The 17,328-nt window shown below is 50.9% G+C and overlaps 1 protein-coding gene across 5 annotated transcripts in view; it reads left to right on the top strand.

Annotated features, from left to right (window-relative positions):
* Nucleotides 1-17,328, top strand: part of H6pd (hexose-6-phosphate dehydrogenase/glucose 1-dehydrogenase) — a 29,147-nt gene that overhangs the window by 4,489 nt on the left and 7,330 nt on the right. Inside the window, exons 1-3 of one of the 5 annotated variants that reach the window (XM_021159354.2) lie at nt 1,434-1,666; nt 8,520-9,156; nt 10,319-10,436. In XM_021159354.2, the coding sequence (XP_021015013.1) occupies nt 8,539-9,156; nt 10,319-10,436 (736 nt within the window). In that variant the 5' untranslated portion in view covers nt 1,434-1,666; nt 8,520-8,538. Of the gene's footprint in view, nt 1-1,433; nt 1,667-2,675; nt 2,746-2,779; nt 3,571-4,503; nt 5,109-8,519; nt 9,157-10,318; nt 10,437-17,328 lie in introns of those variants that run through there. The other 4 variants (XM_021159352.2, XM_029476114.1, XM_029476113.1 and 1 more) reach the window with 4 other exon arrangements.

Here is a 17,328-nt window from a genome sequence, read left to right as displayed (position 1 = left end):
GAGGGAGGGAGGGAGGGAGGGAGGGAGGGAGGAAGGAAGGAAGGAAGGAAAGAAGGAAGGAAGGAAGGAAAGAAGGAAGGAAGGAAGGACGGACGGACTACCGAGGGAAATAGAATAGGGAGGAGGCATGAGGTGGAAGTGGAAGTTGTAGTATTTTGTGGAGTGGTCTGAGAAAGCCAGACTGAGCAAGCAGTCTTGCTGAAGCTGGTGAGCTAATGTGCCATGTGAGTACTTGTCGGGAACGCAGCTCAGAGAGAAGAGCCAGAACAAAGGCCCTGAGGCAGGAGGATGGCCAGAATAGAACAGGAGGTCAAAGAGATGATGGTAAGATGCTAGACTGTGTAGACTCTTTCCTACCAACCCCGAGGGTCACTCTGGCCCCTGTGCTAGGCTCAGCTCTGCAGGGGTCATAGGAAGCTAGGGGAGGGTGGGGGAGGGCGTTCTGCAGTAATCCAGACAGAGGAGATGGTAGAACAGACAGAGGCAGTGAGAGGCACTGTGCTCCAAACCTGTGTGAGCTTTGTTGTGTTTGTGTGCATGTGTGTGTGCGCGTGCGCACATATGTTTGTGTGCACGTGTGTGTGCACATATGTGTGTGCACACGTGTGTGTACACATGTGGAGCTCAGAGGACAGGCTGTGCAACTGGATCTCATCTTCTACCCTGCGGTTCCTGTGGCGGGAACTCAGGTCATCAGGCTTGGTGGCAGACACCCGAGCCGCCCCCAGATAGGATTTGAAGGTGGACACCTGTATCTGCCAACAGACCAGACACCGCTAAGGTTTATGATCTGAGTATGTTGTGTTTACTGGGACTTGTGGAGACAGCATTTGAAACAAGTTGAGAGATGTGGTGGGCCATGCCAGAAATCCCAGTGCCAGGGAGGACAAGGCTGGAGCATACCAGGCCTGAGGCCAGCCTGGGCTACGTAGAGATGCCTTGTCTCAAAAACAAAAAACCACAAACCTGAAGGGAAGGGGAGACAGGGAGGGGAGATGTGGGGAGGGCAAGGAGGGAGTAATTTAGATTGTGGTTAATAAACCAGTTGGATTTAGATGTGCTTAAGCCCAGTCAGCATTCAACTAATGTGATCAGAGCTCTGATCAGAGTATGAGTTGATTGACCACTCTGGAGGTGAGGTGGGAAAGTGCAGACAGGAAATACCGGTTTGGCCACACGGATAGCAACTGGCTGGCCCTGTGCTGAGCAGCTGCTATGTGGGAGGTGGGACTGGGGAACTTGATTTATGATCTTTGCCAATATCTGGGTTATAGATGTCCCCTTAATGAGCCATTATCAAGAACATACATGACAGCAAAAAGTGATCCCGTGATCAGGAAACATAAGTTTTGAGTGTCTATTGAACTTGGTTCTAATGGAATTTGGCTGGTTATTCATTTATGTAATTTCACTTTATTAACGGCTGTGTTTAACAACCAGCTGGGAAAAATACCGGAAATTTTGCAATCAAACATTGCAAAAAGGTACAAAGGGGCTTTGAGTGCTCCTCAGGGCTCCCCAGTTATCTTTAGAGGAGGTCGGAGAAAGGGCTCTTTGGATTTAGAGGAGAGCTTCATCTGGAAGCGCTGGTCCCCAGATTGGCCATGAGGGGACCAAATGCAGATCACAGTTGACTGACACCAGGTTCTGTTCTTTGCCTGCACTGGTAAGTTTGGCGTCGGAGTCCTGGAACTGGAGGGGACGCTTGGCTGATAAGGATGATTTTCTAAATGTTCTTTCATCTGAATTCTTGTTTCTTTTCCAATCCTTTTAAAATTAGCATTTATTTTTATTTTATGTGCATTGGTGTTTTGCCTGCATATGTGTCTGTGTGAGGGTGTCCGATCCCCTGGAACTGGAGTTACAGACAGTTGTGAACTGCCGTGTGGATGCTCAGAATTGGACCCCCGGGTCCTCTGGAAGAGCAGCCAGTGCTCTTAACCACAGAGCCATCTCTCCAGCCCCCCAATTTCTTTTTAAAAGTCCAGATTCTGGGGCTGTGATTAGAGGCACCCCTCTTCTTGCCCCACCCATGGGAAGCAGCTTTGTCAATGGTCTCTGAGGGGAGTAGGGGAGGGAAGGGAAGGTAGGGGAGGGAAGGGGTAGGTAGTAGCTCCTGATTTCTCTCACTCACCCTCCCACCCATGTCTGTGGGCATAGAGACTGTAACTAGCCAGCACCAGCCCTGCCTCTCAGTGCTGCTGGACTGGGCGGGGGATGGCTGGCCATGTGCCCCTTTCCTGTGAGGGTGACAGGAAGCTGAAGCTGGATTCTGCCCCTGTTCACCATGGCTGGCCAGATCACTCTTTCCCCTTCTGGAATGTTAGCAGGGCCTCTGTCTAAAGGGCGAGTCTCTCCCAGGACGACCCGTCTTGTGCCTGTCAGAGTAATGCATTCTTGCCCAGAGCAAGCCTGCGTGCCCTCCTGCTTGCCGACTCCCACCTCCTCTGTTTTATCTCGTGTGTCCGCATGTATGTACACGCAGCACCATGTGTATGCTTAGTGTAGGGTCCCCTGGAACTGCAGTTAGGGATCGTTCCGAGCCACCGAGTGGCTGCTGGGACTGGGTCCTCTAAAGTGCCGAGTCATCTCTCCAGCCTTCACCCTACCCCCCACCCCTTCTGCTTTTCTTTCTTTTGACATGGGGTTGCTAAATAGCCCAGGCTAACCTTGAACTCACAATCCTCCCGACTCCTAAAGACTGAGACTGTGGGCTTGAGTTACCATGTCCTGTTCCAGCTGTTGGTATGAATACAATTTGTTAGACAGGAAACTATCTTCCACACTCTTCTGTTGTTGTTGTTGTCGTTTTGGTTTTCCAGACAGGATTTCTTTGTGTATCCCTGGCTGTCCTGGTCTCACTCTGGAGATCAGGGTGTAGTCTTGCCTCTGTATTTAGCCTCATGACCCCACTACTGTGGTCTGTGTCCCCTCTGGCACTTCCATGCTTATATGGATAGGCGGTGGCATCTCCTTGATAGTAGGGTGGGGATCTCCCTTGAAATGTGCGGGACCAGGGGCCAGAAGACAACCTGAGCACCCTTAGTCCATTACCCAGGCGAGGAAGCAGAGACATTGGCAGGTTAAATGCCTTGTTCAAGGCGGTGTGGATGTCTAGGATGAGGGCAAGAGCGTGTGGCTAAGAGTACTTTTCCTGTGTCTGTGTTGATGTCTCTGTCCTCTCTCTCCTCCAGCCTCTCTGTCTGTTAGTCATGGCCTCCCGACTGATTGCTTAATTAGACAAAGAAGAAAGCAAGGGAGAAGAAATTTCTTAGTGGAAATTTGGTTTCCTGCTTCTTGGCCAACGTCCGTTGTGTGTGCCGCTTTGGCAGGTTTATTTCCTAGCCCCTTCCTCTCAGCCAGTGTAGAGCCCAGGCGGAGACTGCTTGAGTAAAACCCCTCAGACCGCAGCCTCTGCAGCAAGAGGTGGCACTGCCTGTGAGGAGGAGAGCCAGAGGAGGCCCCAGGTCTCGCAGGCCACATCTTGGGAGGCTGAGGGGACTTGTGAAGTTGGTGACAGACTTTGTTCTTCTGGGCGCTCCAGGGCTGGGTTGGCTCTGTAGCCCACAGGTAAGGGGAATGGCCCAGCTTTCCTCCTAGCAATGGCCCTGGCTGCCCTAAGGCAGGGAGTCTCTTTATAGTTAATTTTCTTTCTTCCTTCCTTGCTTGCTTCCTTCATTTTTTCCCCCAAGACAGAGTTTCAAACTGCTTCTATTATAGGCTGGCGTGGATTTCTCACCTCCCTGACTTCACCTCCCAGGTGCTGGCTTCCCGGTGTTCATCACAATACCTGGACTGTTTAGATAATCTAATTAGTTAATGTTTGTCTAGCTCTCACTCTTTTTTTGTTTTGTTTTTGTTTTTGTTTTTTTTGTTTTTTTGAGACAGGGTTTCTCTGTGTAGCCCTGGCTGTCCTGGAACTCACTCTGTAGACCAGGCTGTCCTTGAACTCAGAAATCCGCCTGCCTCTGCCTCCCGAGTGCTGGGATTAAAGGCGTGAGCCACCACGCCCGGCGCTCTCACTCTTTAAATGTCTTATTATTTTATATTAGTGCGGGTTATGTGTGTGCACCCCAGGCACTTGCCAAGGCATGTAGGTCAGAGGACAAACCCAGGCGGTCGGGTTTCTCCTTCTATCAGGGCAGCTCAGGGATTGAACTTGGGTCATCATGGTTCCTGGTTACCCAGGGAACCATCTCATTCACCTGGGGTGGGGGTGGGGGTGGGGGTGTTAGAGTAAGAGGAGAGGGAGGAGAGAGGGAGGGAAGGAGGAGAAAGAATGTGGAGGGAAGAGAGATGGGGTGGGGGAGGGGGAAAGAATGCATTTCCTGGTTTGTTTTTGGTTTGGGAGACGTTGTCTTACTGTGTAGCCTGAACTGAACTTACAATAATCCCCCTGCCTGAGCCTTCTGCCTGCTGGGATGACAGGCACGCGCTGTCATACATGGTTGTGTAGGGTTTGTTTTGTTTGTGTGGCTTGGGTCACATACCTCATCTGTTAGTCTTTGCGGCAGAGTCAGCGAGGCTATTTCTAAAGTAGCCTTCCCTGGAACTTGGCCGGGGGCCTCGCTCATGCTAGATAAACCCTCTGCCACGGGTTGGAATCTTCAGCCCTCCTCTCGCTCCACATTTTGAGACAGGGTCCCTCTAAATTATCCAGACCGACCTCCATTTGTGGCACAAGCTGGCCTCGAGCTTGCGATGCTACTGCCTCAACCTCTCAAGTAGTAGGATCACAGGCCCAAGCCACCATGCTTGGCTTCAGCCATGTTTTGTAGATTATGTCATTTCCTGTACTGGGGTGCTGGGCCCAGTGTTTGTGACGAGGGTTAGCGTGGTAACTTGGGTTCAATGGCTTCGTGATCAGCTCCTGGGCATCTCCTCAGCTGTAGCATGAGAATCCTGTCAGAACCAGTGGGGTGAGAAGTGTATAGCTCCATCCCCCAGGTCATGCCCGCTACCACAGTCAACGCAGGACTTCGCGTCTGAAGCCATTTCTGATAAGGAGATGGATGAATGAAGGCATCTGAGGACCGGCCCGAGCAGGATTGTGCTGACTTGGTGATGAGCGTGGAAGGCCGGGCATGGGCTTTTTGTTTTCTCCCTTTGTGAGTATGGATGGGTGTTTCCTGGGCACTGTGTGCATGCTTGGTGTCTGTGGAGGCCAGAAGAAGGCCTTGGACCCACCCACCTCTGGGACTGGAGTTACAAACAATTGTGAACTGCCATGTGGGTGCTGGGAATCTAACTCTGGGAGCAGCTAGGATGTCTAGCCACTGAGCCATCTCAGCCCCAGGCATGTCTGCTTGGATACTGATGTCCTCTGTGCCCAGTGTTCTGGAACCTTGCCTCGAGTATGCTCCTAAGGACCCAGGCTTCATCAGCTCCTTAGGCCTCTCCCTCATCTTCTCCATCAGGGTCTGCCTTTTAGACAGCTCCCTAGGAAACTTAAATACACAGTGCAGTTTGAGCTACGCTGTTAAGGTTTAAAAAAAACCAGGATCATCCTAAAAACAAGTAACGTGTATGCCACCCACGCCGATTTCGGAAAGAGTAGTCACGCAGGTGTTTAGTAATCACACTGTACACAGCTCTGTTGAAATACCCAGTATTGCCTGCTTCAGTAGTTCTGGGAATGTACTGGTTTACTTGGGCACTAGGTCCAGAACACACCCGCTGTCCGAGGGAAACAGTCTTAAGTAGAGGACCAGAAGCCAGTGTGGGCTGGGTGCCACCCATCCCCCTTGTCCTCAGAGAGGTGGCCTTGGGCCCCCACCCCCACCTGACAGGGCTCCCCAACTTCCCCCTGTACCAGCACATCTCGAGCCCTGGCTCCCAGGACAGGATCAGGAGTTGGGAATACTGCTTGCCAGCTGGCGCCACCTCCTTCTCCAGGCTGTTCTCTGGGCTTCGGATTTCTCCCGCACTGACCTTGTAGCTTCTCCTTCCCCCGGGGCAGAGGCTGCTGCCAGCTGAGAAAGAAAGGCTCAGGTGCCAAGGACAGGAGTTGGGAAGCAGAGGAAAACGCAAGGCCCTGTGGTCTGGGTAGAGATGCAGGGACTGCAGGTGAGGAAGGCTGGGCCCTCTCAGGTCCTGCGGATGGATGGACCATCCATCTTGTGGACGGGCCACAGACACTCTTAACTGGGCCTTTGTCTTACATGGGTGTCACTGGAACTGTTTCGGGGAGGGATCCCCAGAGAGATGAAGAAGGAGGACTAGGGCCAGGCAAAAGCAGGTGCACGGCTCACATCTGCAATCCCAGCACTTCAGAGGCTGAGGCAGGAGGATTGCCACAAGTGTAAGGCCAGCCCTGGGCTACAGAGTAAGAGCCTGTTTCATACAATCATAACAACAACAATCAGTAGAGGCCGAGTGAGCCCCAGCTGAAGAGTACTGGTAGGCTGGCCAGCTCTGTGGGGCCTTCTGTATGTTCAGCAATCTCTTTGGACCTCAGTTTCCCATCTGTTTGGCCATATTTATTCTGTTCATGCTGTCTGGCTTACAAAGGGTGCTTACCAGGTTCCGTAGTGGCCCCTTCACCTTTCCACCTCCAGACTGAACCCCGTGTACCAGCTACTTCCTGGAGCCGTGGTTCCTCCCCCTCTTCGCTTCCTTCTGCCTTTTCCCAAAGCCCAGGCTCTGTGGAGACCTGGAGGGCTGCAGTGATAGAAACCCAGCACTTGGCCCTGTGACTTCGACCAGAACAGAAGGCGACACAGTAAATACTCAGGTTCTCCTGTAACTCGACCCAGGCCTCTTGCCTGGGAGGGCATGTTCCACTGAGGAAGGCTCGTAAGGCAACAGCAAGGGTCCAGCTTGTTACTCTGTCTGTCACTGTGGAAGCTTCATCTCACAGCACCTCAGACTGTGTGAAGGGGTTGCAGTTAATCTGTCTTGGGTGGGTCTTCAGGTGAAATCAGACGGTGTTAGGTTTTGTGATTGGTACATAGAAATCTCATTTTTACGCCCTGCTATCAGCTGTTCTGTAAACAGGAGCTAAAAGGCAGCAGGTACTGCCCTAAGCATCATATAAAGGTGAAGTTATTTTATTCTTGGAACAAGCCTGGATTGGAGGTACCACGACAGCACCCATTTTATAGGAAACGGGTGTGGCCAGGTTAAATAATTGTCCAGTTATTAAGGAGCTGATCTGGGGTTCACACTCAGGCACAAGGCCACATGGTCTTTCGTTTGTTTGTTTGTTTGTTGTTTCTGTGGAATGGGTATTTCAGATATTGTTTCTTTCTGGCTGTCCTGGAACTCCTGCTCTGTAGACCAGACTGGGCTCGAACTCGAGGATCTGCCTGCCTCTGCCTCTGGAATGCTGGGATCAAAGGCGTGCCCTGCCACACTGGACTTGTTTCTTGTTTTAAAGGGATTTATCTATTTTTAATTTTATGAATTTTTTTTTGCCTGTATGTATTTTTCCCTTGGAGGGCAGAAGAGGCCATGAGAGCCACTGGAACAGAAGTTATAGATGGTTGTGAGCCACCGTGTGGGTGATGGGGCCAGAACTCGGGTCTTCTGCGAGAGCAGCCAGCGATTTAACTACTGAGCCATCTCCCCGGACCCTGCTGTTTGTTTTCTGAGACAAGGCTTTGCTATGTAGTCCTTACTGGCCTTAAGTTCACTCTGTAGCCAGACTGGCCTTGAACGTGTGCCCGTCCTTCTGCTTTAGCCACCAAAATGCTAGGTTTACTGTTGTGCACCACACAGCTTTTTTTTTCTTACTGTTTTGGGAGTGGGTCCCAGTACCCTTGTGCATGTCCCAGTACCAGGTTCCTGCTGAGCCACATCCTAGCCCCAAAGTCTATTCCTTTCCTATTACATTCATCTGTGTATGTATGTGTGTGCATGTGCATGCACACATACAGGGAGGAGGTCAGAGGACAAATTGCAGGGTCCCAGGAATCCTTAGATCATTGAGTTGGGACAGCTGTGCTTTCATACTGAACCATCTCGCTGGCCCCCACGGTCTGGTTTTAGGTGCTGTCCCGGAGTCACTATTAGTTGTGACTTTTGCATGATGTCCAGCAGACATGAACAAAAGCTGAGTGATGTGTGAGAGAAGACAGCCGTGTCCTCTCACACTCCAGCCATTGGCTGGAAGGGTACCTGCGACTGTCCCTGGGCTAGGGTTCTTCTGCCATCCTGTTAGCCTGTGCTGGGACTGGCTGTGGTTGTGAAGACTGCTCTCTCATCACCATGGACCTCCCTGGTGATTCACGCCATTCTCCAATGCTCAGAGTGGCAGAATGCGCTGGTTGCACTCAGTGGCCTAGGACTTTCCCAGGCACAATTCCTGTTTGCAGAGCAAGCTCCCGACATACTTTTGGCACAGAAGACAGACTGCTCAGGAGGGAGGGGAATGCTGTGGGACTGTAACATTTCCCTGAGAAACAAGTGACCGTTTCTTGCCAGGCAGGAAATGTTTGATGTCCTAGCTGTGTTCTTTCTACATCATAGCCTCCTGACCCATGTCTGATCCTTCCTTGTTCCTTGTCTGCTCTTCCCAGGCACACAAGCATTTGGAAGATGCTCCTAGCGGCAATGTGCTTGGCCCTTCTGGGCTGCCTACAGGCGCAGGAACTCAAGGGTCATGTTTCCATAATCCTGCTGGGAGCAACCGGGGACCTAGCTAAAAAGTATCTGTGGCAGGGACTGTTTCAGCTATACCTGGATGAGGCTGGGAAGGGCCACAGTTTCAGCTTCCACGGTGCTGCCCTGACAGCCCCCCAGCAAGGCCAGAAGCTCATGGACAAGGCCTTGGAATCCCTCTCCTGTCCCAAGGACTTGGTACCCAGCCGCTGTGATGAACTCAAGGGCCAGTTTCTACAGCTGAGCCAATACCGCCAGCTGAAGACAGTGGAGGACTATCAGACCCTCAACAAGGACATTGAGACCCAGGTCCAGCAGGATGGGCTCTGGGAGGCAGGCAGGATCTTCTACTTCAGTGTGCCGCCCTTTGCCTACGCAGACATTGCCCGTAACATCAACAGCAGCTGCCGACCACACCCAGGTGCCTGGCTACGGGTTGTTTTTGAAAAACCCTTTGGCCATGACCACCTCTCAGCCCAGCAGCTGGCTTCAGAACTTGGAAGCTTTTTCCAGGAGGAGGAGATGTACCGTGTGGATCATTACCTCGGCAAGCAGGTGAGCTGCAGCTTGGAGCCTGGCATGGCTGTGCTAGGTGGTGTACCATGGATCAGTCACGAGGAACTCACTGCCGAATGGAGAACTGAGCTGGAGAGTGTTAGGAACCCATGGTCTTCCTTCAGGAAGACCGGAAAGGTGGAAGTTGAGGAAATGGGTGGAATAGCAGGCAGGACCAGTCTCTAGATCCTCATCTGGGCTTCCCAGTGAGAGGGTGTGTACTCTTGAGTCCTCCATGTTGATCTGCCTTCTCCACAGAAGTGGTCCAGGGACTCTGATGTGTGGATATGGCTTTCATTTGGGAATGTTGTGGGACTTGGAATTAGCTTTTCAAATCCCTTACCCGTCTGCCTTTTTAAAATAAAAATATTTTTTTCATCTTGAATGCTGTCTTGAGGCAAAAGGCTGATAACAGCTTAGAACTGAATAAGGGAAGCAGTGTTCACCAAAGCCTGGGAAACGGGAGCTTAGGATGATCTCCTAGAAGGCACAGGTCAAGGCCAGTTCCCTCTGCACCGGCCTCAGGGCTGGGCACTCTGGGCTCATCAGGGCCAGCATCCCCAACAGAGCGTGCACTGTACCCGTGCTCTTTGGTACCCAGACTGCTGAGCTGGGCCTCGTACTGGGCAGGGAGGCGACTGCCTGGACAGGTGTTTTGCTTCCCATCCAGTCCTTTGCATTTGTCACGGTTATAGTCTCAAGACCAGGACCGGCCTTGCTAAGGGTTTCTTGGCCTGGAAATAAAAGGAAACGATATTAAATGTATACAGTTTGGAGTTTTTCATATTACAATTTTGTCACTAAACTATCTTATTAAAAGTTGATAGTCTTAAAAGATAGGGATTTTTTTTTTCTGTCCTTTTCTTTTTTTTTTTTTTCCATTTTCATTGTACTGCAGATTAAACTTAGGGTCTCCTGCATGTGAGGCAATCACCCTACACTGAGCCGTAGCCACAGGAAAATAGTCAATTTAAAATCTGTTCTTTCTTAGCCAGAAACTGTTTAGGTCATTTTGTCTAGAGTATCTCACTGAGTTGTGAGACCCGAGGTCTAGGAGCCATTGTCCACAGAATGTTTTCCTCTTTAAGTGGAGAGGGCTGGGGCTCGAGGGCTCTTCCTTTACCAAAAAGAACCTGGGATGACCAGTCTCCCTCCCTGACAGGCGGTGGCTCAGATCCTGCCCTTCCGAGATCAGAACCGCAAGGCCTTGGATGGCCTCTGGAACAGGCACCATGTGGAGCGGGTGGAGATCATCTTGAAGGAGACCATAGATGCGGAAGGTGCGTGAGAGCCTGGCACTCCTGGCCTGCCTGGCGTTTGGTGGCATTCCAGGCCCTGCAGTCTGGAGGATCAGCCAGGTCTTTGCACCACGGCAAGCTCAGCTTGGAGGGGGGGTTTCTGTTAGTATGTGACCTCCTTCCAGTATGTCTCCCTACTGTGTGCTGCACTTTTTACTCGGCCAATCCGCAGGGTGTCTAGTGGTAAAGCCCAACTTGTCATTGATGCCAAAGGGGGCATTTGGTCCAGTGACATGCACCTGGTGGAGACGTTTGAAACGGCCGACAAGTAGTGCTGTAGGTTACCCCAGGCATGTTTTAGTGTGTGTGAGTGTGTGTGTGTGTGTGTGTGTGTGAGTGTGTGTGTGTGTGTGTGTGTGTGTGTGTGAGTGTGTGTGTATGTGTATGTGTGTGTATGTAGTTTTGAGATAGGTTCTCTTATAGCCCAGGCTGGACTCAAAATCGCTACATGGCCAGTGATGACCTTGAACTTAAGATCCTCTGGCCTCTCTGTCCCGGGGACTGCACTCTAGTGTAATGGCGGCCATTGCAGCTGTGAGGCTTGGTGCTTATGTGGGTGATGCTGCTACCTGGGGGATGGCAGCTCTCCTATGCCCTCCTCCTCTCTCTCTAGCATCCTTGCTCGTTCTCTGGGAGGCCTTCACGGGCCACTCCCTCCCGAAGCCACAGGCTTCCCTTGCTCTCTGTGGAGCCGTTCCTGGCCTGCGCTGGCTTTCCTATCTCTCACATGTGATTATAGGTGCTAAGAGGGCGCCTGTCTTAGGAAGTGCTGTACAAACGGTATCAGTCCAGGGTCGGGAGGCAGAGTCCTGGGCTCGTCTCTGCCTCTAGCTTAGTATCTTCAGTGTGTCACTTTTCCATCTCTGGCAGGAGTAGGTTTTTCGGGTGATGACATGGGTTCCTTTGAGTTATGGCATTCTGCAATGTAAGTTAAAAATGTTTAGATGTGTGTGTGTGTGTGCGCGTGTGCATGTGTGCACATGCACATGTGTCATGTGTTCTTGTGGAGGTCAGAGGACAATCTTTGGAGTTAGCTCTTTCCTACCAAGTGGCTCCTGGTTACTGAACTCACATCATCAGGCTTGGTGGCAACACATTTACTCAACAGGCCATGTTTCTTGTCCTGTTATTACAATTAAAACTATTTTTTTTTTAGATTTATTTCATGTTTTATGTGTATTAGTGTTTTGCCTGAAAGTACTTGTGTACCAGGTACACACCGAGTGCCCGGGAGGTCAGAAGAGAACACTGGATCTCCTGGGACCGGAGTTGCAGACAGTTGTGAGTCACCCTGTGGGTGCCGGGCATTGGATGCAGATGCTCTGTAAGTGCTTTAACCCCCGAGCCATCTCTCAGGCCTCTGTTATTGCAGTTTCGATTGCGCTTACAACATTGGCTCTTTTACCCCCACCCCTATTAAATAGTAATAATTTAAGAAGCTAACTGTTACTATGTCCCCAGTAGCCATATTAGGTGGGGACAATTACTGACCCTCTCTAAAAGAATCAGTATGGTACTGTGTCCAAAGTCCTCGGCTGGAGTGAAGGAGACCACTCTTAGGCCAGCTGTGTGGCCTCACCTCTCACGCATGGCACCACTGCACAGTGTTACCGTCCCACGCAGATGTACGCCTGCCTTCTGCAGCTGCAGGAATCCCCAGAGGCCACCCTCTTTCCACCCCAAAGTGTGACCTGGCTAAGCAGAGCCCCCCAGGCTTCTGGCCCAATGGTGGCTGTCTGTCTTTCCTCTCCTCCATCTGTACTTTATGCTTTGTTTTTCTCTTCCCCCTGGCATCTCTGGCTTCTCTCCTTTCTCTTGATGTGTGTATTTAGCACTGAAGCTCTGGGCAGGGTGGTAGGGTCTCTGGGAGTATGAAACCCAGGCCAGGGTCGGGGTGAGAAACTCCAATGTAGAGGCCACAGGCAAACTGGGAAGCAGGTGTGGAGTGAGGGGCGGGAGGCTCGGCAGGGCTTGGCAGGCCTCTCTCTGTCAGGAGGTAGTGATCTATGCCCTCCAGGATCCACGGCAGAGAACGGGTACAGCCCCTTCTCATGATTTTACATGGGTCTCAGGGAACCGTTTCAGGGGCCTGATGTCCACAGAGAGTGTGTGCTGGACCTTGTCCTTGCTTCATCTGCAGAGCTGAGCTGCAGAGCTGGCACTGAATGAGGACTTGGATCCGATGGGCCGTACAGCGGCCACTCCTGAGCCAACCAGCGGTGGCGTTCACTTCTTTCTGCTGTCTGGACTCGGTCTGTTCCCGCCAAGGCAGGGAGAGAGGGTCTTGCTCCCTCTCCCTGGGGTTCCTCCCTGGGCTCGCCATGGGGCATGGAAGAATCCAGTGTGCAGTTGTCTGTGGTCCTTCGCGTATTGCACACCCTCTATGGATTCTTTTTGAGGTTTTTGTGGAGACTGTGACCAGGCAGACTATAGCACTACAAAGGTGCCATTGGAAGTTACAGAGTGGAAGCTGGAAGACAGATAGACAGACAGGTGGACTTAGTGAGGCCAGCCTGTAGCAGTGAGAGCATGAGTCTGAACAGCAGCTGCTACCAGGGTGGCTGTGCCCAGAGACAGGCCAGGGGCTGGCTACGAGGCTCCTGTAAGCAAGTAGTTTGACTGCTCCTGCACCTCCAGGATGGTGCTGTGCCACACAGTGGGAGGACGGGCAGCCAAGCCGTGTGTGTGTGTGTGTGTGTGTGTGTGTGTCCCAAGGGCCTACATCTAATGTGAGACGGGGCTGTTGTGAGGGGCTGGTTCATCTGGACTTTCTTTCATTTACACTTGTTTGTTTCATTTTGTTTTGTTTTGAGGCAGTGTCTCACAGTGTAGCCTAGGCTGGCCTCCATCTTGCAATATAGCTCAGGTTGGCCTTGAACTCACAGAAATACTCTGGCCCTGACCCCAGACTCCCAAGTGCTGGGGTCACAAACACAAGCTACCACTTATGACTCCCCTTTTCTAATGTTTGTTTTTGTCCCAGCTGCCCAGCAGGACAACTGCTCTGCTGTGGTTTGGGTCTCTCTAGTCTAGGCACTGGTCCAGAGCAGCCAATAATGGGAAACTGTGCTACCAGACCCTCAGTCCCAGTAGGAGGGCCTCTGTTGCAGGCCATGTTGGCACTAGATTGAGCAAACATGAGTGCCGGGCAGGCGAGTCTTGTTGGCATCCTGAGGAGTGCAGGCAGAGGCTGCAGGCCCAGTCCTCTCCCACCTACCTGACAGGAGCTGTAGCTCTGCCTGAGTGCCAGCACCTGGGTGACAGTGGATGAGGGCCACTCCTGTGGGCCTCAGCCTGGGCTGAGTGTTTCCAAGGCTGAATTCTGAGCCCTGCAGTCTGAATTGTAAGGGAGAAGACCAAGGTCACAAGCCATTTCCCCTCCCTCTTTCCCCCACCCCTACCTGCTCTGCTTCTACCTAGGGGTAGATGCTGGGGCTCTAAACTGCACCCTGCATTCTGAGAGGCAGGGGTGCTCTCTGAGCCTGTCATTTCCTGCCCTGCCCCTGCTCTGTGGCAGCCAAGGGAAAGGGACTTTTGAACTGCAAGGTCGTTTGGCTCTTTCTCTCCCACCCCCATCCACCTGGGCGGCCCCGCAGTCTCTCCAGCTCCCTCCCCTCCACAGCTTCTGCTTCTGCCGCAGCCTTTGGCTCAGTGGAGCTTGCTGCAGAGACTGCTGCAGAGGCTGGGGGCACACTGGAGGAGGAAGGAAGAAGCCATCCTTCAGGCCAGCAGCAACCCCCTGGCAGTGTCTAACCTGGGCTCTCCCCACAGGAGACCCGAGGTCCCTCGGTGGGGTCTTCAGACGCAGCAGCATGGGCTAAGGAAGTGACCTTGGTCACTTGCTGCATTGAAGCAATGAGTTCAGAAGACTGCAGACAGAGAAATTGGGTCTGTAATGACAGAGGTTCAGCAGTCTATGTTCTGGGGTTTGAACCCGAGCTTTTATCCATGTGTTCCTCAGCCTCTCCATGCCCAGGCTCTCCAGAGTTGGCCTCCCTCACTACCCTGTACTCTGGACACTCCCTACCAATTCAGTTCCCTCTGCACAGAGAGCTGATTGGAAAATGGGAGTAGGGAAGCGAGGGAGGGGCGCTCCCCGAGACTGCCCCTGGTGAGGAGTGTGCTATCCAGGCATTGGGGAAAGGCATGCTCACCCCTGGGGGTTAGGATGGCTGCCCACTGCCTCTCACCAAGGGACCCAAACAACCAGGCTCCTCCCAGGTGACACCAGCTGTCCTGGCTTCCTTCTGCCCCTGTGACATAAGGTGCTGGGCACTTGCTCAGCAGAGCAGCGTCCCTTCCAAACCATCTGCTGTGCTGTCTGCAGGGTGAGCTGGGGTAGCTGCAGCAGGGAGAGAGAGAGAGAGAGAGAGAGAGAGAGAGAGAGAGAGAGAGAGAGAGAGAGCGAGCCAGCCAGCAGTCAGTGTCTCCCCTCTGTTCTCACCTTCCTAATTTTTAGTGATCCCAGAAGACATTGGTAGGAACTGCAGCTAACTTTTGGTTGTTTTCTCCTCTTTGTTTTGTTAAAATGTTTTTGTTTTTTTTTTTTTTTTGTTGTTGTTGTTTTGGTCTGGGAACCCAGGTCTCCCACAGTACAGAAACATGGGAGCCGGTTACTGGTTCAGTCGGAGAGAAGTGACCCTTGGTTCAACTTGTAAAGAGTGAAAGCCGCCCTAGCCACTCTCTGGGTGATTTTCTGTGTTAAATTAGATAATGTCCGTGGTTGTACTCAACAAATAGAGATTCCCTCCAAGTTCACAGAGAAAGGATGATCTTAAAATGCCTGTTCCAACCAATGCTGGCTTAGCGTGTGGTCTGTAATTGGTCTACAATACTCTTCCTGCTTTCTTAAACCTCCCATCCATATCTCCATGTATTGACAATCTGCATAATATATTTTTAACAGATCTATATTTTTGTTCAGTTCTATTTATATCACAGAATATGCAGTATAAATTCTATAACTAGGCATTTTGGCTGTTTCCAGTTTTTGCTATTTTAGGTAGTACTTTCTGAAAAATTTTTTTTTGAGATCAAATCCACATTCTGTAAAATTTATCATTTAAAGTTCGTGACTCAGTGTGTTTTAGTGCTTTTGCAATATCTACTTCTAGAACATTCATGGATCATTAACTTTTCCCCCTCTTGTATATTTCTACAGTGGAGTCACTGGGCCAAAGATAACAAGCAGTTCCGAGCAGTCTTCTGTCTTTTAGATAAACAAGATATCAGAGGGCAAAGCCACGGTCCACCCTGGACTCGCACAGCTACGAGTTGAGTTCACGGAGTCTTCTAGTTGGCCAAACTGCTTGCACTTCCTCTTTTCTACACTCTGAATTTTAGCTTGCAACCTTTAACCTAGAAAAGAATGTGCAAAGCCAGTAGAGACTCCCTTTAGGAAAAACAAATCAGTTCCGACAGCTGACAGGTCTTGGACTAAGTCAGCACACTGAGTACTGTGAGAGCGAGCCAGCGCCTGGCAGTCCACGCTGCCACTCAGCCTCTGATCCCGCCCACTCAGCGGCTCCGCCTCTGGTCCCGCCCACTCTGCCGATCAACCGCTGACCCCGCCCACCCTGCCGTTCAGCGCTGAGCCCTGTGCACAGCCTCTTTCTCCTTCACACGTGGCTCAGGATACAGCCTTGGTTCTTCATAGACCAGGTTGGGAGCAAAACCCATAAATCCACGGGCTGTGCTAAATACAGGCACACTCCCAGAGCTTGAAATGAAGAAGTAAAGGAAGCACTCCTCTAGTCAGCAGGTAGTAACCCCCAGGCATGCAATCTCCCCAAAATGAAGGAGTGGGTGGATAAAAATAGGAAGAGAGCCACTCGGGGATTTAGGAAATTAATGAATAGTAAGCAGATAGCGGGCTTTTAAGGACTCTGGTGCCCTCTCTCCATCAAAAATTCATCTGTTCTTAAAGCCGTAATTGCCCTCTCTTTGCTTAAATCTGCTCTAACCCATTGATTTTTATCAAGTATGGGTTTTCACATTTGAGCATCCCTGAAGCTGAGTTTGCTGTCCAGAGTACCAGGCTGAGCCAGCAGCCCGCTTCTTCCTGAAGTTATAATTAGCCACATCGACTCACCTCTTGCCTCCAGTGACCTTTTGGGGACTCCACCATGTGTCCCATGAGGTCTCCTCTGAATCCGATTTCAAATGGACACATCAAGGTGTACTCACACTTTCCTCATGAAATGCCAACTGCTCGTAAAAAGTAACATTTATTTTTATTTTATGTGTATGGGTATCTTGCTTGAATGTATGTCTGTGTACCATATGAGTGCCTGGTGCCCATAGTAGTCAGAAGACAGTGTCTCACCCCCTGGACCTGGAGTTACAGATGGTTGTGAGCCACCATGTGGTGTTGGGAACAGAACCCTGGTCCTCTCTGTAAGGGTAACAAATGCTGAGATAGAAATATATATATATATATATACACACACACATACATATATACATATATGTGCCATATATACATATATATGCCATATATATATATATATATATATATATATATATACCAAATATATGTGTGTTTATATGCTGTCTTAGTTAGGGTTTTACTGCTGTGAGCAGACACCATGACCAAGGCAACTCTTATAAGGACAACATTCAATTGGGGCTGACTTACAGGTTCAGAGATTTAGTCCATTATCATCAAGGAAAGAACATGGCAGTGTCCAGGAAGGCATGGTGCAAGAGGAGCTGAGAGTTCTACATCTTCTTCTGAGGGCTGCTAGCAGAATACTGACTTCTGGGTAGTTAAGAAGAAGACCTTAAAGCCCACACCCACAGTGACACACCTACTCCAACAAGGCTATGCCTCCTAATAGTTCCACTTGGGCCAAGCATATATAAACCATCACAT

This window comes from Mus caroli, chromosome 4, assembly GCF_900094665.2.
Source record: "Mus caroli chromosome 4, CAROLI_EIJ_v1.1, whole genome shotgun sequence".
Lineage (NCBI taxonomy): Eukaryota > Metazoa > Chordata > Mammalia > Rodentia > Muridae > Mus > Mus caroli.
Note: the sequence above shows the minus strand (reverse complement) of the source record. Positions and strands in the feature narration are given on the sequence as shown.